This window comes from Cygnus atratus, chromosome 9 (assembly GCF_013377495.2).
Source record: "Cygnus atratus isolate AKBS03 ecotype Queensland, Australia chromosome 9, CAtr_DNAZoo_HiC_assembly, whole genome shotgun sequence".
Lineage (NCBI taxonomy): Eukaryota > Metazoa > Chordata > Aves > Anseriformes > Anatidae > Cygnus > Cygnus atratus.
Genome location: NC_066370.1, coordinates 4,054,529 through 4,076,457, shown reverse-complemented (window position 1 = coordinate 4,076,457; position 21,929 = coordinate 4,054,529). Strand labels below are relative to the sequence as shown.

The following is a 21,929-nucleotide window of genomic DNA, read 5'->3' as shown; positions in this document are numbered from 1 at the left end:
GTAATACAGCTGTAAAACAGTGCATATACTTCAGGTATATTCTTAGTCAAAAGATCAGGCTGTGACGTGAACTGGATCAGAATAGGCACATGTGAAAGATCAAGGGTGGGAGTGAAAGAAATCATTATGAGATAATGATGGCCCCATTGGAAACGGGAGGTATTATGTTGTCACCATTTCTATAATATGTGGCAAAATATAACTGTCTTAAATGGCTCTCCTTATGTAAGATTAAAAACAGGTTTTCCTATATTTCAGTCAATCAAGAAGATGACTGACTAAATCACAAGAGGATTTCTCCTCTTACTGTATGCCATCAAACAGTGTTAAATGTATGTCTTAAAATGCAGAACTTCTAAAACTTTATTTTTTAAGTGACTGATAATGCTGGTTGAAATTTATTGAAATTTGAAAATTCTTTTTTTCACCTAGATCTTAATAATCTTAATTTTTCATTGAGTATCGCTTACATTCCTAACAGTTCTTCAGAAATTTCTGGAGCTTCATATGGAATAATAATAAATTTACTCAATATAGTTAACATATGAGAATATCTCTGTCTCCCTTTACAATGTTTTTCTCCTTTTCCAAATTTCTGTTTTGTGTTTAAACCATATTCTTTTATGTTTTTTTATTCTAAAGCTTTGGATGATCTTTTGTTATAAATCTATGCTCACCCCCCCTTTTTTTTTTGTCGGTCTCCAATTAATTGCAGTGTGGGCTTTTCCTCTTCCTATCTCGTCGTTGTTCTTTCCAGGATTGCCCACTTAACAGCTTTGGGATAGCCACAGAAAATCGACCAAACAGATTGTACAGCGGTCCCTCTTTCCCCTCCCCTTGCTGTCTGTAGCAGGCAGGGCTGATCTTGGCAGGTCTGTACCAGGCAGATGTGAACTCATCCGTATTTCTCTGTGTAAAAACAAACCCCACGCTGCTCACAGGAGCATGTGCTCAGTGAACACCGAGAAGCGTTTCAGCCACGTCTCCTTAAATGTTAGATGGCTTGTGAGACTCTTTCAGGCTTTCTATTGATTTTGCATGGAACTAGGTCAGAGCTGCTTTTAATTGAACAAGCTGGCTGCTGCAACTCTCACTTAACTGTAAAAAGGGGTATTAAAAATTGATATGCAAAGCAAACTTCTGCCTAATTAGCAAGCAGATGAAGTCAGCATAGACAAACCACCATAGTTAATAAAGATGAGGAAATGGCTTTCACTGGCAGTATAATATACTCCCGTTTTGGGGGAAAAATGGCTTAAGCACCAAGCATTACCCACGTTTCTCATGTGAGGTATTAATAGCCTATTTGTTTTCTTTGGGCAGGCTTTTGATACATTTACGACTGTACAGATCAGACAACCACACATCAAGAAAGCCATTAAAAGGCTGATCCTATTTTTGAAATGCGTAGTACAGGTAAATACAAATTCCTGGTGTGCAGAAGGAAGTAACACTGGCCTGGGATTTCCTCAAGGGCTCCACATACGATGTCCACAGTGGATGGGCACATGCTGCTGTTGTGCTGGTGACGTGACGTGGGACACGGGTGGAGCTGCGGGTGGCTTTGTGTCCTCACCAGGAGCTAGCGGGAAAGGATGAGGAAGGGGCTGAAGCCTGAGACATGTCTGTGGTAGCTCCGATCTTCACACACGTGCTGGCTGCATTCTGATCCCACGTCTCTATCCCTCCTGGTGGCCAGGTGTCCCTTTGGGGACGTCCCTCACTGCTGCTGGTGGCCAGGTGTGCCCTTGGGGACATCACTGCTCCTGCATGCCCGCCGTGCAGCCGTAGGTGTGGGGTAAGGCCTGTAGTGCCAGGGCTGGGGTGGTTGGGGCTTGTCATTCACTGCATCTACACCCCATCGCCCCATCCCAGGTGGCTGTCCTAGCTTTACATGTGCCTGCTCGTGCTTAAATATAGGCCCTGTGAGCAGTGCCATTTACTTCCCAAAGTATCCGAGTTCTGCCTGGAGTGATGTATTATTTATTTAGGTTTATAACAAACACACAGAAGAAGACTACATGAATAATGCATGGTTGATTAGCTTATACGTTGCAGCTCACAACTGACAAAGACAGCAGAGAGCAAGCCTCGTTTAAAGTTCCTTAAGAAAATGGCTCTTCTTCCCTCCCCCAGAAATGGCCCAAATGGTTACAAAGGTTCTGCTGTTTATCACCTAGCTTTGTGCTAAGAGGCCACCAGAACCTGAGATTAATTTGTGTTTTTAAGAGCTTAGTGGCAGACTGACCACAAGGTATACATTCATTTGAATGGCAGCTTTTCAGGTAAGATATTTTCCTTAGCTGTGTTTTTCAGTCTGCTTTGGTCTGCGCTACAGCTGATTAACCCGGTTTCTTTCTCACTTTCTTCAGCATTTACAAGTCTTCCAGTCCCCCAGCTCACATGCCAGCCTTCCCGAGTGCGTAGCTGTTAGGGGATCCTTCATAAAGGGGAAAATGTACACATCAATTATAAATAAAATATGTTCTCTGTACGAGATTCTAGCCACCATCTTATTCTTGACATTGAAAAGCCTGAGATTTATGTGATATAAATAAGGAAAATGCATGTCTTTGAATATTAAAATAGTGACACCTGGAAGTGCTTGAAGCATTTGAATGCCTTTATGGCAGTTCAACCAACTGTATCCATAAATATTTAAAGCAGTGAATTATTTCTTGAAATTTACATTTTTATGTACTATTTTGGCTTACGAATTATTGAACAATAAAGATGCTTTCCATAATAATTTCAGCTTTCAAAATACAGCACTTGACTGTGAAAAGATTTGCCTGTGGCCATCATATGATTCGGTGAATTCCCAGCACAATACTGAGCTTCAGTATCTCCTAACTTCAAATTAAGGTTTTTAGCAGCATGAGGTAACTTAGATCCCATCTGTGTTGCTGCACTTCTCAAACAAAAAGTAATAATAATAAGAATAAAAAAATGTGTGGCAGCTACTGTTATGTTCCAGCAGAGTATATGTGACCAGTTAGAGTTTGTGTCTTTAGTATGGCATCAATGTGGATAAAGTGGCCTCTTAAATCTTGCTGTAGTCTTTTTGAAGTGTTGTCCTGTTTAAAATACACTGGTTTGAATTTCAGTTGATGATAAGGCCACCAACCCATAGGTACCAGCAGCCAGGAGCTACGTGTGTATTCTGCTGTCTGCCAGTGCCTCCTGCCTGACGGCATGAGTGAAAATCCGAAGCCACGACCACCATGTTTTTACGAGGGACAATGATTTCCACCACTGAGTTTGCTCCATGGGGCTGCATTTTCAGCAGAGAGTAGCTGACAATATGTAAACCTCCAAGTGCAGGTGGGAGTCACCAAAAGGTCCCAGTGTTGCTCCAGGACCTGGGAGAGGAGTGTTTGGCACTCCTGGAGCTGTCCCAGGCACGTTAAAAGTGAGATACTCTTTTATCAAGCAAGAACTAGCACAGTGATTTTTTTCTTAGCTGACTTTGAGTATGATTCCCACTGACAGTTATTAAGGAAGCTGAAATTCTTGTAAAATTCCCCACAAATTATCTGAGTGAAAGTGAAGCAGTACAATTTTTTATTATTTTCTAAATGTATTCTGAAGTAAAAAGGAAAGTAATATTATAGAAAACTATATAAAACACTGACAGGTTGTTTTTCTGATTGTGTATCAGTGTTACTGATAATGATCACAAAATAATAATGATTTGGGCTCTGGGATGGGTTGCTTGACATTATAATCTGATTCAATCTGCTTTTCATTTTTAGGATATATTACTTTTCAGATAAACTGGGAACTGAAAATCCCCCCTGAAAGAAAAGTGGAATATAAATTTACAAAGTCTAGACAGCCAGCTGAAAACTGATTTTCTACACCTTACAAAGAAACAGACTATAAGCCAACTCTTTATTTAGCCTGAATACTTCCATAGTTTCCAGCTGTTTGTAGAGAACTGCTGTACTTTGATCCAGCTGATAATAAAACTAGGAATGCACAAATCATTTTTATCAAGCACCAAGTACAAATGCTCTTCTGCTGAATAAACTGAAGTGGACAAATCCTTAGCTCCACACTCAGATGGAGTGTTTCCACTGTAACTAAGGGCTGACTGCACGAGCATGTGAGATTTCAAGGGCTGGTGTTCAAGTAGTGTCAATGGGATGCACACAGGGAAGGTTTTCACCAAGGCAATCACGGCGTTTCCAGTAGAATGGCATAGTAAATTAACTCTACTGCATGATGCGTTGAGTTGGGGCGTGCTTGTAAGGCCAGCTTCAGTATTTTTGAACATGCTTGCTATTCTTTTGGCTTTCTCTTCATTTTGCTGGAATGTAAGCACTGCAAGCTAGAGTCCTGTATTGGTGGAAAAAAGAGTTGTGTGCATTTCCAAAATATTTTGAAATTTTGGTCGTGCAAAGTGCATGTTATTGGTAAAAAGAAAAAGAAAATCAGATGTGTGTACATATCTTATATGAAAAAGTGTGTAGTTATTTTTGATAGATTGATATTCAGATAAAAAGCCTTTTTATTGGTAAGTGAAACAGTTCAAATCTAGTAATTTGGGCTCATCATTTCTTTGTGCAGCTCTTTGTATTAGCAAGTCTCTTTACGCAGTCACAGAGCTGTGTTACAGACATTTTGTAGCACAGGTCCCTGAAAGGCAGATGTCATGTTATACTGATACAGACTGCTAATCAGCTTTATACCCTGTGGGGGTACCAAACAGGAAAAGCAAACAGTTTGGATTTTCATTACAGCGTTCTTTTTTGCATACATTAAAGTAGGTAAGTGACCTAGAAGTTCAAGGAAGTGGTTTGATTTTTGAAAGCCTTTGTCACACAAATGTCACTGAGTGTTGTTTATGGGACTTGCTAAACTGGGATCGTTTTGTACTTTTCTGATGGAATGTTACTACTGTGAGTAATAAAAAAAATAAATAAAATCTTGGAGGTTGTGGTATGATATCCTTAACATGAATTTTCACTATTAATTAATAATAATTCATGAAATACAGTAATGGTTATATATTACACTACATATCCAGTTAGATTTTTTTTTCCAATATGATGTTTCCTTGAGGAAACTTCAGAATGACTGTGTTGGTGCTCTTCAACAAGTTCATCTGCAGACTGGGATCTCAAAGAACTCAAAGCCAAAATATGAGATTTTGTTGCTGTTGTGCTTAGGTGTGGCCCCTGTCATCCCATATAGATGTCAAATATTGCCTCTACCACTTTTACTGTTGCAAGGGTAAATGGTGGGAGAAGGGCTGAGCCACAAATTGGAGTTCATTTTCATGGGACTGTACCACCTGAGTGGCAGTTCCTGCTGGATAGTCTCAGTTCCAGGCCCTGGGGGGATCAGGAGAAGAAGGGGTTACTCAGGCAAATTTTGGCACTGCATCTCTGGCAGTCCTGCGCACCCAGAGCGCTGCCAGAGATAACGTGGATCCCCTGGGGGCTGTTGTCACCTCCTGCTTGTGAATGGCTCCTGGCATTCTCCCTCCACTTGGCTTTCCCCCATCTTGGAATGTCTTTTGTAGCCACAAAAAGATTTCCAGGCAAGTGTCAAGGAAAGATTGTCCATCTGTATTAAGTGTAAATTCCAAGATTGTTGGTACACGCTGAAATTAAGGTACATCAGGGGGTTGATTTCTAAACCTGGATGGCTAGAACTGAGAGCATCACATAAGGATGTTTATGAGCTTAAATACGATGCATAAAAATCCAAACTCATACAAATGTTTTCTATTAAAAGGAATTAAACAGTTAAGCAGGCTTTGAATAACTGAGTACCACAGTGATTAGCTGTTATGACTTAGTAATCTAATATTTCTTCTGTGTATAGTTTTTCATGTGAATTTTTCACAGCTACAGATGGAAAAGGTTGAATTGTTTCTCCATTGCATTGCTCAACCTGCAAGAAAAGAAATGAGGGTCTCAAGAAAGGAACAGAAAATCACCAGCCATGAAGAAAGCTGGTATCACTGCTTGAAAAAAAAAAAAAGAAAAATCATTCAATTGTTTTTTGAATTTCTTCCCTTATATTGACTCGTGGTGTTGCAAGCAGAAAGTCATTGTACAACTCCAAGGATATTTCAGTGAAGTGAAATTTTATTCCCTAGGTTATGGTGTTGGGCACACCCAAAATATTAATGCTGGACAGATTTGTGGATTGTGTGCTTTCTGTTAGTGCTCATGGAGGAGTGGAGATCTGTTGCTTGCACAATATTGCCTTAGGAGACAGCTTTCTTAGAAAGTGCCTAGAGAAGAACTTATTCTCAGAGAAATGACAGCTCAAAATAATTGTAGTATTTCCCTAAACTGTTAATAAAAGCATAATTTGATAGGATACCATTTTCAGAAATATTTTCCTGGTGTATAAAAGTTTTAGCAGAAAAGTTACATTTACCCATCTCCTGCATTATGTATTGTTTTAATTAAAAAGTGTGTTGAAACGAACATAAGCTATAGGTTTGGGGCCTAGATAGTAAAATAGTGATATAAATTGCGCTTAAAAGATTTATGATTGGTATATATGGAATATTGAGCATAAGATTGTTATATGATATAGGTAATTAGCAGGCACTCTATAATGAAATCTGCATCTGTGTATTTTGTAGAACCGCTAGATGAGCTGAAGATCAGAAGTCACAGCACTGAACCACTACCAAAGCTGGAACACAAAGAGAGGGGAGGCCACCATGGGACAGCTTCCTCCAGGGAGCCAGGGAAAGCTCAGGAATGGGATGGAACGCCGGGCCCACCCGTGGTCTCCAGCAGGCTGGGGAGATCCTCTGTCAGTCCAACCATGTTGGCTGGAAGCAACAGCTCAGGTATGTCAAATAGCAGAGGGGGGAAGATCTCATGAATCTCCTTGTGAGCTAAAGGATCTCTGAAGATGTAGGGAAGTGTCTGGATTCTTCAGGTTTCCAGATATCTTCTAGAATCTGCCCATTAGCTGCTGCTGTAATAAGCGTTGCACTGTCTGCTTGTGCTCTCTACTGGAACAGGATTGAGATGGTGATAGAAAACGTAAACCTGTAAACTTGCCATTCAGCTATTTTAAAAGAAGTTAAAAAAATCCATTTGATATTGAAGAGGAACACTAAGGCAGACAGCCCTCCCCTCTTTGCAAACGACAACTTAGAGAAAAGTTCAGAAATTCAGATGTCACATATGGTAACAAAAACACACTGTGCAGAAACAAGGCTCTTATTGATATGTTGGGTGAGTGGACGCAGTCGCCTTTTTTTTAAGCCTATACATAAATTTCTATTAAAATGACTATAGATTTCAGAAGTCTCAAATTCATATCTATGCATTTTATCCATCATATTTCATATATATATAATAATGAATTGCCATAAACCATGAAAAGTAACGCAGCCTGTTTAATAAATTGAATAAGACAAACACACCTGATAAATGAATGTCCATCTAAACAGATATGTATAGCTCTTGGATAAGCACTGCATTGTCACTTTTGAGATTTGACAGTTCACTTAGAGTATTGCTTATTGGTTGGGTTGTGAAAAATACCCACTTTAAAAACGGCTGGCATATATAGAATTGGAGCCTCATGGCCAGTCTTCAATAAAAATACGGCTATGAGGGAGCTACTCAAACAAGAAACTATTCCTGCAGGAGTGGTCTGCTGGGCAGTCAGTGGCAGAGATTAGTCTTTACAGTGCTGAGATAGAAGAGTTACTCAGCACTCATGTAGGGCATTGCTTCCCTGTATGATAATGGGAGTCGCATTTTCCCTGCCTTGCTGGAAATTACACCAGAAACTCAGTAGATAACTTGAACAGCCTTTACTGATGTTAAGTATCATTTACAGCAGTTGTGTAGTCCAGCTTTTCTTGCTACAGCATGCCCATGAAACAGTCCTGCCTGTAACAGCAAAAGGCACTTTTCTGCAAATTTCATGACTCCAGCACGGGTAATGTAGGTTTTAGTTCATTTTGTTAACTTTTCTGTTCTTACAAAGCATTCTGGTACCTAGAAATTTTCCAGGTTAGCTCACAGCTTTGCTAAGAATTCTGTTCCTGGTATATTACATGACATCAGTGCTAATGCAGGTATGCATCAAATCATATCAGGATATTTCATAATTACACCAAAGGTCTGTAGCAACATTTTCAGTTCTGCTGGATGACAGTATGGAGCAGAACGGAAGGGAAATGAAAATTAAAGAGTAAGTTCTTAGCAAAATACGGCACTTCTCTCCAAACTTTCTGCATAAGTTTTACTTTAAACAGTTGGTTGATCTCCAAAAGGAGACAAAACATTTTGGCCTCAGTCTTAGTTTGGCGTCAGCAAACTGCAATAATTGTTGAATCATGCCTTGATTTAGTTAACTGTGACTTTGTCCTGCATAACTAAGACTTCCAAAGACTCATATGGAAAGCAAAATTACAGAAATATTTATTGGCTCAATTTTGACTCCTTTTTTATCTTGAAAATTTGTGAGCTGATTATGATTTTTCCTTCCCCACAGATTTGGTGATATTTTATTTGATGAGTATTGCCTCTCATCTGCCAGGAGTATTTTTCCCCAGTGTCTCTAGCTGTTGCCTGAGCAACATGATTTACCTTTAATCGGTTGGGCATTGCATTTAAAATGCTGTATACAGTTCTCATCAATGAACTTGTACGTGAACTGTAACAGTTCATTTCTTACAATTAAATTAAAACCGTAACTGAATGCCAGAAAAGAGATTTAATACATCTGTATGGGTATAAATGCTTTCTGGGATCAAGGAGGTAGTGATTCTGTGCTATGAATTTGGAATTTAGATTTACCACAGGACCAAATAAAATCAGGACAATCCCCAGTATAGTTCTCATTCTCTTTCCAATGCCATAGATATGAGAAAAAAAAAAAAAAAAAGTCTAGTTTTTGTGTGGTCATGTCCTTGAAAGACCGCAGTTTGCTGCCTACCTCCTCGTTTGCACTGGTCCAACCATTTGTTACGGCACTGCTGGAATAATTTAAAGAAAATGGGGTTGAATTGCTCTGCAGTAAAACAGAAACAATCTGAAAGGACTTTTCGTGTCTGTTCAATAGGGAGCTCTGCTGAGACAGATTAACTAGGAACTGGAGTGAGTACCTGATTTTTTTGTGGGGTCTCTGCACCTGCTAGTAAGATCAGAACGGGAATTAACCTGTTCCAAACGGCATCTTGAATCTTTTGGTCATTTTGTTCAAATGAGCACGGCCTGTCAGATGCACTGTCACTAATGACTGATCGTTCTCTCATCTGCCACATAATTTGTCAAGACCACTTTCTGTTTCTTGTCATCCTATTGTTTCTTAACAGAAAGCAATGCAAGTGGCTTGGAGACACACTGGCCTTTAAGAAAGTCATTGCGATTGTACTGAACAGCCAAATGAGATCTGTGAAACAGAAAGCTGTGATAACTTCACTCCAGGAGCTTTGAAGAGTATTTTCTGGAATGTTGCTTCTTTTTTTCTAACTGCAACCGTGAAGCAGTATTTTGCATTGCCACCTGCTGCTAGAGACAGGCACTGCACCGCCTTTATCAAATTCTCTTCACTTGTGTACTGGTTTTGAATCGCCATCATCTTGTCTCTCAGACAATCCATTTAGTATTCAAGCTGCAAACGTTGCAGATAATCAGGAAGGGAGTAAATATCTGCCTTTCACTGGAACTACTGGTTCATATTGTGGTGGATTTGCAGAAGCAATGAATAGTTAACTTCCAGCTCTTTGGGAACGAAGAGATGCTTGTGGAGCCCGAGGTGCAAGATACATTCATTAGCACGAGAAGGGAATAGTGGCAAAGTACCAATTAATGCTAGGTAGGGCTGCTTCACTTGAAGACTCAGCATTCCCACCAAACGCTATTTTTTCTCCTCAAGCAATATCAGGGTATCACTGTGCTACTAAATCCTCAAGGATTCTTGAAGCAAAGGCAACTTAACGCTGGAGGTATACATTACTGGGCAGCCAGGTCCAGGCCAGGACCCGATGCTGCTGGAGCTTGCCTACACTGGTCACCCGTGTTCTCAGCTGACAGGCTCTCCCTTAGCAGCACCTGCCACCTAAAACCAAATGAGCAGTACTGGGCACTGTACACTAAGGGGATCAACCCAGTGTGCCAGGAGCCAGGCGTGTGATCTCCAGTGTGCTGGGTCACACCATGCCAGAGCCTGACTGCAGATGTATGCACTGCTCTCTGCAGCGGTGGTGTTACAGCCGTTTGAAACAAAGCAATTCCCAAATTGTCCTTTTTGTCCAGAGTCCTGAGATTGATGGACATCCATGCCAGAAGCATCAGAGAAAAACAGAAGTGTTAAAGAAAAAAACGCTGCCAGAGTTTATTCCTTACCTCATTGTTTATGTTGTTGACATCAATCTGAAACATGACAGTTCAGAACAAATCTTAATTTAAAACATACCTCATCTAATGCAGACATGGTTTTTGTCATCTGACTTGTTTTTGAGTACAGCTAAGCTTTTGGCCTCTTGATTTCTAGTAACACTGAGTTGCATGGGTTCGATGCTTCCTTTGTGAAAACTGTTCAGTTTGACACGCTCCTGTGCTTTCAGCACTAAGTGACTCCTGAAGGTGAAGTCCTGAATACTTGCTGTATGTGAAAGAATAATATATATTTCATTCCACCTGAAGGTTGCATAATTTCCAGTTATGTTTCAGCTTACCCCTTTTTAGGAGACCAACATGGCCAGGCCAGTATGATGATAATAGGTGTGATTCATTTTTCCAGTATGCATGCTTTCTTTTTTTTTTTTTTTTTTGCATGTGATTACTCTCAGCCTGTCACATCGCCTTGTTTAATTCAAAACGTGCTTCTTGGCAGCTGTAGCAAATAAGCAATATTTCTCTTTTCATGTGCAAAGAAGAGACTGTGACAGGATAAGAAGCTTCTCCAATGTAAGTGACAGCCAGAGTATTTTTTTGAATTAAGATTAGGATAGGCAGAATGAAGTCTTCCTTGGATGAATAAAAGAACTCTTCCCGTTAAGATCCAAAAATAAAAATTGTGCAGAGCTGTTGTATTTCTGGAGAATATAGAAAGCCATAACACATTGGTATAAAACTGATAGAAAATATTTCCATACAATCTTGTCTCATCTCAGCATTCTGCTTTACTGAGAAAAATCCAGCAACTCCCTCTGCCCTAAATGCAACCAACCAAGCTTCTACATCTTTTAGCTGAGATGACAGCACTTTGTTATACTTCCAGAAAAGAGGTCATTTATGCGAGTGCTTAAATACATAATTAAGTACACAATTTTAAGGCAATCTTATTTGTGATTGGAAAACCTGTATTTCTGTGTTGGGTATCCTCTCCTAAAATTCTCACCCACAATGCTGTCCTACTGGGGCTGTCTGCTCACTTATATCCACATGTAACCCTGCTGGCATTGTCAGGACTCAGCTTTAAACCTGAGAGTTGAGTAATGCCAGTCCCAGCGCAGCTGACGGTGTCTGTGGGCATACTTCACATGGAGGTGGAGGTGCTCCCTACCACAGGGACTGCTGGGAATCTTGTGGCTGCTGTGGGTGACAGAACGGGTGACCTGATGGGACTGATACACAGCTGACCAGCCAGCCCCTCCTAGCGTTGTGCTGCGTCAGCACCTGGCTGCTGGAGGTGGTTCAGGCACTTGGTGAGCAGTGCGGTTTTCGTAACACGGCACAGTAAGAGGGATGTGTCATTTGAAGCTGTGCAAAATGACACCACAAAAGTTTCATAGGTTAAATATAGCAACTGAATCTTATGAACGTTTTTGTGCATAACATAACTAAATAAAATCTACAGAGCAGCTCAGTAGCTACCCTGAATAATCTACTGAATTCCAACCTCATGCTCCAGAATTCAAACCCCATTGATTGCAAGGGGCATTTCTAATGGCTACTCAAGTGCACTGCATCCTCTGGCCCCTGCCCAGTAAAGCACTTAGACATATGCCTATGAGTTCCCTTGCTTGGCGGTAGGCTGCTAGTCCTCGTCAGCATTCGAACAGCTTGCAGCAATGGCAAAAGGCTCCTAGTGGTGGATGCAGAGAGGGTTTTGTGTTCAGAGTGGCGACTCTGGAACTCTTTCAAGCAGTTTTGCTTTTGAACCAGAGGATACATCCACATAGCGAAGTGAAGTGCAGCACAGAGCTGAGGTGCCATGACAGCTTTATCAGTATGGAATCATAGAATCTTTAAGGTTGGAAAAGACCTCCAAGATCATCTGGTCCAACCACCACCCTACTACCAATGTCACCCACTAAACCATGTCCCTAAGCACCATGTCCAACCTTTCCTTAAACACCCCCAGGGACGGTGACTCCACCACCTCCCACCAGACGTATTTTAGCTAGCAGTATGATGGAGCATGACCAAATGGGTCCTCCTCAGACGACAGATGTCTACAGAGCCTTCCCTATGTGCTTAGGCTGCCTGATAAAAATGTCCCCTGCTCCACATCATGTATTATAGTCACAGAGGGAACTTCTCAAGAAGTCGCATGGCTACTCATTTCAATATGTTAATAGAGAGCTATCTCAATATCATTCACACTAGAAACTATCCCTGAGATTTGCTGCCAGAAGTTGTTCTGCCTTCAAGGTTCTCATCAGGAAATATTAAAACCATTTTCATTCTAGAACCAGGATCGGTATCAATATGCAGACCTTGCAGACAAGCTGAACTGACCATATGAACATGGAAACCAAGAGTTCAAGATACTGAAAGTTGCTGGACAGTGGACAAAATCATTCAAGAAAACCTCTCACTACTTTTTAGACAGCCTAAAGTACAAATTAGTATTTGAAATGACCATTGTACTCAAAATCTAGTTACCCTCAGTACAGTGAATAAGATGTCCAGCTGAAAAATAACATGCTGAAGAATGCAGAACAGTGAGTTGGACATCACTTATGCAACAGAGCATTTATGGATTTTTTCCACAGTAACGTGCAGTGTGAAGATGTTACTCAGAGCACTAATTACAGTAGAATAGAGTATTTATTTGGTCTAAAAATACTCCCTCTGAGAGCAATGGAATGGCTGTTAAAAAAAAAATCCATTTTACTGCATAACCAAACTTCCTGAACTTTTTTTTTTTAAAAAAAAAAAAAAAAAGCTGGATAGAACAGTCTTTGAAACCACCTTTGGTGAGGATCACCATGGAAATTGCAATAGTTTCCTTAATACTGTAAAATATATTACAGGGAGATAAAGGAACTAATACTTCATCTGTGCGTGATAGATTTTCTTTCTTTGATTCTAGATGAAAGGATTCTCATTGGCAAGGAAATGGTAATATATATATATATCCAGATTAGAGATTGTGACACTTCTCTCTGCTTTTCCAAAGTAAAGAAAACAACTCAGAAGCAATGGCAGACAATGCCTCAGAGTTTTTGACATGCTGCGTGTCTGATTTTGCTTGTCACAGCAAAAAAAAAAAAAAAATCCTCTACTTAGCAGTAGGTGAAAAACAACCAAAAACCCCACTTCTTGCCCTCTCTGAAACCCCAGCAAAATTCTAGGAGGGAACAGACACGAGATCTGTTATTACATCTATACTACTGAAAGAACCAGTCAGAAATCTGGCACGCAGACTGTGAAATCTGAACAAAAATCTAATCAAACCTTTGAAATAACTACCCAAGTCCAAAAAAAGCAAAACAACAGATTATGTACAAAACACAAGGTTATGGGGGAGATCACTCCGCTCCTTTCTGCCTGCTTATTGCTGTGTTGACTCGTGGTATGTTTACAGACTGACTAGGAATGAGTGAATTGAATAATGCATTTGTCAAACAGCATAAATATTTTTGCTGCTCAGCCAGCTGGAAGTTAACCAACCTATTAATATTTAGTTGATGAATATTCACCCATACAGATGCTTTCACTGGTCTAAGTGCTCCAGCTTAAGTGGATAGCTCTTCTCCATACTGTATTGAATTCTGAATTCCAATGAAAGTAAGCATTTAAGGTGACAATGAAAAAGCATCAGTGAGATTGGAAGGACATATTTCAGCACACTGCTGGTAGGTGGCGTACTGTGCCAGCTGTCCTCAAGCTTCCAAGATATGCCAAGTGACCTTAAGGATGTGCTAGTGATGGACAATTTTATTCCTTTCAAACAATGGCCTGACCAGTGGCTAATGATGATACTAGAGATCCAGGTAGGAGAGAGATATTAATATAAACCACACACAGACAAAGCAGCAGTGCAAATGAGAAATGAGAAAATATATTTCAGAGAGATGGAAGCAAAAGATACATGAGAATATGTGCTTCAAAGGCATACTTCCTAAAACTGGACTACAGAAGGCATAAGTCCTTCTTCTCTTCATGAAAATATAGGACCAAATAGGAGAAATTCTTTCAACTCGTTGTAAGGAGGCATGGTACTATTATAATTATTTGTTATTCATATTAAACCACTATCATTTCAGATAAAATTCGAAGTTTACTATTGTACAAAGTGTATCTGCTGAATGAGAGTGTCCTTGTTGTCAGTGTTTACCCGCTATATAGAAAAGACAGGTACAGGGTTAGGAGGAAGGCTTATAAAACATGAAGAGAACAAACACATTCATCTAAGCCAGGAGTCACGGGTTGCAAGGAGATATTTCCTCAGCCATAAACACAAAGTGTAGGGACAGCTATTTTTCTCAAGCACAAACAGGCAGACCCTTTTCTCAGGAAACAACAGTTTCTTCTAGACCAGGCAGGGGGTGTTGAACACTGTGGGGTAGCACACTGGTGTCAGCATAGCTCAGACACAAAAACCCTCCAGAACTCCTGAGCTGCACGGTCACCTTCATGCCAGGACGTTAACAGTAGTAGGCTGCACTGGAAATCAGTGGAGAGCCTTCTGGGAAATGCCTCCATGGACAACAGAGGGGAAATGCAATACCTATGTCGTTTCTGTTCAGTTCCTCTCTGGAACTGAACATTCTCTTCTATTCAAGGCTTCTGTAATCACCTCAGTGCTGGGGAACTGAGTTTGGAATTTACCACTGTTGAAGTTCCAATTTCTCTCCTTTCTTCCTGCTTTCTTGTCTCTCAAGTTACTGCTCTTAACACATTTCCTAGAGCTTTTGGTGCCATTCCAAATCCAAAGTACCACAGTATCTTCACTGCTTTTGTACAGTCCTTCCTTAGGAGGAAAGCAACGAGAAAGTTTTTGATATGCTGCCTGTCTGTTTGCTGCTTTATACTCTCTACTTCAGCTTCTGAGATGATAGAGAGCAAGGAGAAAAGCCGGGATGTTGGATGGGTTCTGTCCTAACCCCCCTTCTTCTAACCCAACTTTTGGGCCAAATGCCCAAGACAAACTGGAACCCAAGCCTGGAGACTCCATTTCAAGTGAATCCTGGGTCCACCATGTTTCAATTAATGCAGCGGTAACCACCCTCCAATTCACTGGTTTCTTTTCTTTTCTCTTCTTTCCCAGAGCCTAAAGCAAGTTGCAGATTAGGTCGGTCTGCGTCCACATCAGGTGTGCCTCCTCCATCCGTTACTCCGCTCAGGCAAGCCAGTGACCTTCAGCCGAGCCAGGTACCATCGTTAGCCAATCGTGAATGACTCCATGTGCTGCAACATGCCAAATGTTTCTCACCTCTGTGTCTGTCATTTGTTACAGTAGATGAGTTTTTGTTTTCTTGTCTTTATTTTCTGTGCGTCTGCGTGCATTTGTGTGTGCGCATCTCTCATTGGCAACGAAATTCCACTGGATGCAGCCAGTAGAATTTTCTTTGCTCTTAATTCTTTGTATCCTTTTCTGTCTTCATTCTGTAATATAAATGTAGTAAAACTGTACTGTATGAATTCGCTGGATTTTTTATTTTTTCACGTTTTCTGTACTTTTTTACTGTCTTTAAAATTTATCACACTGATAAATTTAATCTGTGTTTAAGTGTAAATTTCTTTTAAATGTCATCTAAAGCACTTGCACCAATGTTTGTCAATGACTTGTACATACCTTTGACTTCTGCCCAGTCGTACTATAATATTTGTGCCAGTCTTACATTTGTTTTGAGCTCAGTGCATGATTGTATTACACTGTGATTTATCACTGTCCTGAAAACTGCTCTTACAGCAAGTTGTTTTGTTTAGTTAAGGCAGCTAGACTCTCTTCAGCTTTAGGCCATGTAATGCTTACAGGACTATGAAATAGTCTGCTGTAGTTATATCTATTGTATATTGTTAGGAACCAAAAAACAAACTAAAGGGGTAAAATTCTCCTCATATCTTAAACTGAGATACTTTTTTCCCCCATCAGAAACAATAATGCCACACAGACCCTTAAGAAAGAAATGGAAGTGTTTGGGTTTGGCAAATTTCTCCAACAGAGAGAAAATGGAAAAGAAATAAAGACATGGGAAACCTATACTTACCTTTATTTTATATGCTAATACTTGATATTGTATCATTTCGCTGCGCAGACCTGTATTATTAGTTTGACAGAATGAACTGCTGAGAGTAGTAATTGAGAGGAAGGGTTTCACTTAAACATAACGTGAATACCTTCTGTCAAGCTCAGAGCGCTCCAATACCGTACCACTTGTGTGTACATGTATGGGCCTGCACATGGCTGTGTATGTGTGTGGGTGTATGTATACACAGGCATAAACACGTATGTATATATCTGCACATACATACAGGTATGCACACACACACAAGCACCCTTATTTAGATGGTGAATTTTCAATTGGCTTTCAGGGAATTAGTTCCCATAATCCTATTGAGCTTCAATGAGATCTGAGTGGTAAACTCCCTTAGGACTTCTTCACATGTAATTCCCTATTTAAGTTTACTGTAGCTTGGTGAGTTGCTTCAAGAAGCTCTTGGCCAAAGCAGAGACCAGAAGAATAAGGTCAATTTACTCAATCCAGAGCATCACATACTTGTTAGGAAGGTTATAGTTGTGTAGCCTAGTCCATACTGGTTAATATTATTTAACTGCAGAACTGAAGCTACTGTATTACTTTAGAGTCCTGCTGGACACAATGCCTTGCATGTTTCTAAAACATATTTTACATAAAATCAAATTCATAATGGAGATTCAAAATGACAGCCCATTTAAATAGTGCATCAAGGATTTTTTTTTTTATTGAAGGAAGAAATTAAGGTAATAGTACTTCCAAAGGATTCGAGTGTCCTGGTGTTCATGTAGTACATCTTTTTTGATAAAACAGGTCTCACGTCAGACGTGATGATTTGCTGGATACTCAGTGGCAAAGGCACCTTGGGTGTTTTGAAGGCATTTTAGTCTCTCAATTTATATTAAGAACTAAACAATAAGCCTTGAAAGCAGAAGCTGATGTGATAGAAGAGATAATGAGCCTCTTAGAAGCTGCAGTCAGGGTTCACTGAAACTGTGGAGGAAAAATCCACCTCACTTTATACAGAAGAAAGGAACAAAGATGATAAGAGGAATTTTCAAGTGACTGTAGAGGGTATTCTTGTTAATTGAATAATGTATGGGCATGGCTTTGTGAGGAAAAACAAAAACTGGTAAAAGCTTTCTCTCTGCTCATCTTCCCCTCCAGTTGTCAATTTCTTACTATCAATCTATTAAATTGTCATTTATTATGAATGCATAAATTTGTAAAGGTGTGGATTTGACCCTGATTCCAGCTGAAAGACATAAGTCTCATTATCTCCTTGGCTGATACAAACATTGCTTCAATTGTGTTCTTTATACACCTACTTTATCTTAATGTGCAAATAATCTATGATGGGTGAAATGTGTTTGGAAATGCCTGGGTTGTTAGCCCATTCTGAGTCTGACAGATTGTGGCATACAGTGTATTTGTTTTTGTGTGCTGTGGCTATTGATTATATTGATACTGGTTTCCTTAACTACATCATAATCAGCAGTTACGCTTTCCAAAAGATTAAGAGGATGCTTCTTGTCATCCACCTCTGTGTTGATGATATGGGCACAGCTGACATTCACACAGGGATTCAAGGTAGAGGGGTACATCTGGGAAAGGGCAGAATACTGTTTTGATTGTTTTTCTCAAATCTTCATGGATCCCCAACTAATATTTTTCAAGCATTTAACTTGACAAAAATTTAGATGTACAACTGAGCTCTCCAAGGCTCATCAGTTTTAATACAGAATGATTCATGCAAGTGGTAAGAATGCTTAGTAACTCAAAGAAGGTCTGAACTAAGGAAACCTAAATTTGAATTTCAAACAAATACTGGCTAATTTTATAACTATTGGCATTTAACTCCTGTATGCCTTATTTTCTTGCTTCTGTAACGGTGTAGGAGTTGTGAGGATTAACCAGATAATATTTATGGAACATATTTATGGCGTATGGATGGTAAGCATTACAGTGATCACTTATAAATAAAAAGAAAGGGCTTACAATGAATTATGTGGCTGGTCTCTGATGGAGAACACTTAAAAGTAACACTTAGGAGTGGTGACCAGCAGTTACAGACACGCAGAGGCAGAGAGCATGCTGTTCTGTACTTCTGGTAAATGGTGAGGGCATTTTGAAAGATGGTTGCAGGAAGCAACCTTGGATTAAGTCATGAATTAACTAAATTTAGAGTGAAGGATAAACAAAAATAATCACGTAACTGAAGTTATTGTGTAAGAAAAAAGTTGAAGAAATTAAGGAAGTAGAAAAAAAAAGTCAAAATTCAACTGTGAGCATGAAACTATAATATGGCAGAAGTATGGAATATTTTTGAGTTACAGAAGTGGCAAATAGCTATATATGCTAAATACATACCCTAATATAAATATATATCCTAAAGAGAGGAATGTAAGTAGTGGAGAGGTGTTCTACATATCACAGAAGGTGTTCCCCTATAGAGGTTCTCCAATGTTAGCAGAGAGCTTACAGGGGATGGAAAAATGTTCTAGACAGTAAAGAAAGTTGCACCTTAGATATCAAGTAATGTGTGGATAAAACTAGAAACAGTGGAAGTCCATCTGAATTTCACCATTATATTGAAATGCAAACAAGTACCAGTCTTTTGTAGCCACCCAAGCAGACAAAACAGAAGTTAACCAGAACATGAGATTCATAAAGTAGAAATCAAGTATGGTCCCAGGATGCCCCAGTAAATAAATGATCTCCCATATTGCTGCAGCTTCTGTAGCAGACATGCTCAGGTGTTCTTGCCCCTGCAATGGCAAATCCTCAAGCATGGCAGGGCATACCTGTAGTGAACTGAACTGTTCACTTGTGTAAAGTAAGAAGGATTTGGAGTCCTGGATACCACTGCAATGATTCGATGGTTCCCTGCCTCCTGTCATTCTCTCTGTCTTCTTCTCAGGGTAACAAAGGATTACATAGGAATCAAAAATCCATGTCACATACAGGATATATGTGCACTGAGCATGCTTATTTGTAAAGAGTAAAATGTTTCAAGCAACCTGTACTGTGGAAGTCCCCCTGCTGGATAGCTGAGCATCTTGCATCCCTATTTTTAATGTACATAAAGCCATCTCTAGGTCACTGCCAGGCTTCTCTGAAACACACACACACACACAAATCTGCTAAATTCTATTTTAAAGAAAAGTAGCCAATATAACTATCTCCTGTTTTATTTATTTATTTATTGGCAAACAAATTTTTCAAAATGAAATTTCTTTTCATTAAGATGTTGACAGCCATGTGTATTAAGCTGTATATCAGCACAATGGCACATGTTTATACATGCATCCTGAAGGAAAGATCCACATGTTTATATGATCCACAACCTCAGGGAAAATACACCCTTTGATAACAAAGCCCCTGATAGCTACAATTCAATATTTCAGCTTTTCTGTGAAGCAGAGCCTGCTTTCAGACATTTCCACAAAACTATGTACCTTATCTGCAGATATGCAGCCTCTCGTCATGCTGCCAGTTAGTTACTTGCTTTTCAGTGGCAAGACAGCACTCTAGTCCCTTTACTTTTGTCTCCTTGAGGTATGCTGTCCTAATCTCTGGAAGGCAAGCATGCCTTGCAAGGCCTGGTGTCTTCTTTTGGGGGGGGACAGGGCACTGATATCTATCTCCAATTTAAGCAAGGAAAGAAGGTTTAAACTTAACAGTGGTGATCAAAGTAAAATCCAGAAGCCATGCTGAGATTAGAAGGAATAATTTAGAGGAGGGAATAAAGATAGGCAGGCAGCTATGAAGGAGCTTCAACTTGCATTGCAAGAACAGAGAGAAAAGACTAGAAAAGAGAATCAACACTGAACTTTTTTTTTTGGTGGCCTTTTTTTTTTTTTTTTTCCTCCCAAAATGCAGCTCAAAACGTGTGGTATCTGCCCCAGCCTGCAGCAGACTGAGGCAGTGTTTGTCTTCCCTCATCCCAGCCCAGGCAAGGGGCCTCCAGCAGCTAGGCAGAGCTTTCAGCCCGTGCCCTCAGTCGGGTACGGGATTACAAGAGGGGGCCCACACACCCGACTGAGCAGACCATGTCCCTGTGGCCTAGCACCGAAGGAAGGGACTCTGCAACACTTTATTTGAACGGGTGTCTTTGATGGGCAAGCATTTTAGGTACTTATTTTTGGTGTTTGAACTCACTACCAAAGCCGTTTTAAGGAAATGGAAAACCGAGCTTTGCACAGTCCTGAAAGCAAGAAACCAGGATTTTTCTCGTGTAGTTTTTTACTGTGTACGTATTAAAGCCTGCAGGAAGCAGAAAGCAGAATTTCTACTTCTAGTCGGCAGCTGGAGGACGTGTTTGAAGGTTTCCCGTCAGTACCAAGCGCCACCGGCCTATTTCCACACCCTCTGCGGTTTCAGTCGTGTCACCACTTGGGCGGAGCTTGCGCCGGGCGACCAGGCGCCGGCTGTCGCCTGCAGCAGCGCAGCAAGGCCCAGCCCGGCCCTGCTCGGCCCGACTTGGCCCGGCTCGGCTCGGCCCGGCCCGGTCCGTCCCAGCGAGGCCCGGCCAGGCCCTATGAGTCCGGTCCCGGCGCTCCGTGAGGCGACGGCGCCGCCTGGCGGCCCCGGCAGCGCCACGGCCCTCGCCGAGCCCACCTGCGGCACAGGGCAGGCCCTTGGCAGGGCCTGGGGAAAAAACCCGGCGTGTGCTGAGAACCCCTCCCCAGGTCTCTGGGAGATAAAGACTGAGCCTTTTGCAGCAGTGGTTGTAAACTGTCACTGTCCGTGGCTGCTCCCTGGCTAGTGCAGTCCCCGCGCCCTGCAGCGCAGCGCTGGCTTTAGGGCCTGCACCGTCCTCACCAGTTAAATCCCAAATTCCTTTGCACAGCAGCATAGATAGCCTTTTGTTCAAGCCTGAATGTTTAGGTGCTAACGAAAATGCAATTAAAACACCCACGTTTTATCATGAAAAAAAATTTCTCGCATTAAAATCGATGTGAGACCTTATCCTCAGGGCAACTGCTATTTAATTTTATATTCTAGCTGAAAAATCCCAAGCACATAGTTTGAATTGTTCCACTGTAAAGTAAAAGAATGGTGGGAGGGAAATACAGTGACACAAAAAAAGCTTAGATATCTATTTAGCTGCTCTCCACATGCATTCTTAGAACAATGCCCTGTAGTTTAAGTGCAGTATAGGCTCACTGAAAGAAATTCACAAAACTTGAGAGGAATAATGTAGAGTTGAATCCTGACAGGTACTGAGCATGCCTCAGCAATGCAGCCAAGTGTTTGCCTCATGTTTGCCTCATGAGTAATTATGTTCTGGGTCAACTAAGTATCGCAAACCCAGTTCTTAATGTCTCTGGCCTTCGTTGTGTATACAAAGCATATTATAGTCTTTGTATGCCTTGTAAGCATTGTGTTCACCCTGTAATTAACGAATGCAAGAAGGTTAAATTGTTACTATTATGGCTATAATTATTTTTGAAAGCACCTAGACAAAAAACATCCCCAATGAATTGGCATTATCATGCTTTAGTTGGCAAATGTGCATCTGAAAGCATATGGTCTCTATATTACTCTGAGC

The 21,929-nt window shown here is 40.6% G+C and overlaps 1 protein-coding gene across 1 annotated transcript in view; it reads left to right on the top strand.

The window, feature by feature from the left end:
• The window catches only part of NYAP2 (neuronal tyrosine-phosphorylated phosphoinositide-3-kinase adaptor 2), a 130,699-nt gene that overhangs the window by 91,094 nt on the left and 17,676 nt on the right, over nt 1-21,929 (top strand). Inside the window, exons 4-5 of the mRNA XM_035544968.1 lie at nt 6,611-6,823; nt 15,445-15,548. Coding sequence (XP_035400861.1) covers nt 6,611-6,823; nt 15,445-15,548 — 317 coding nt within the window. The remainder of the gene's footprint in view (nt 1-6,610; nt 6,824-15,444; nt 15,549-21,929) is intronic.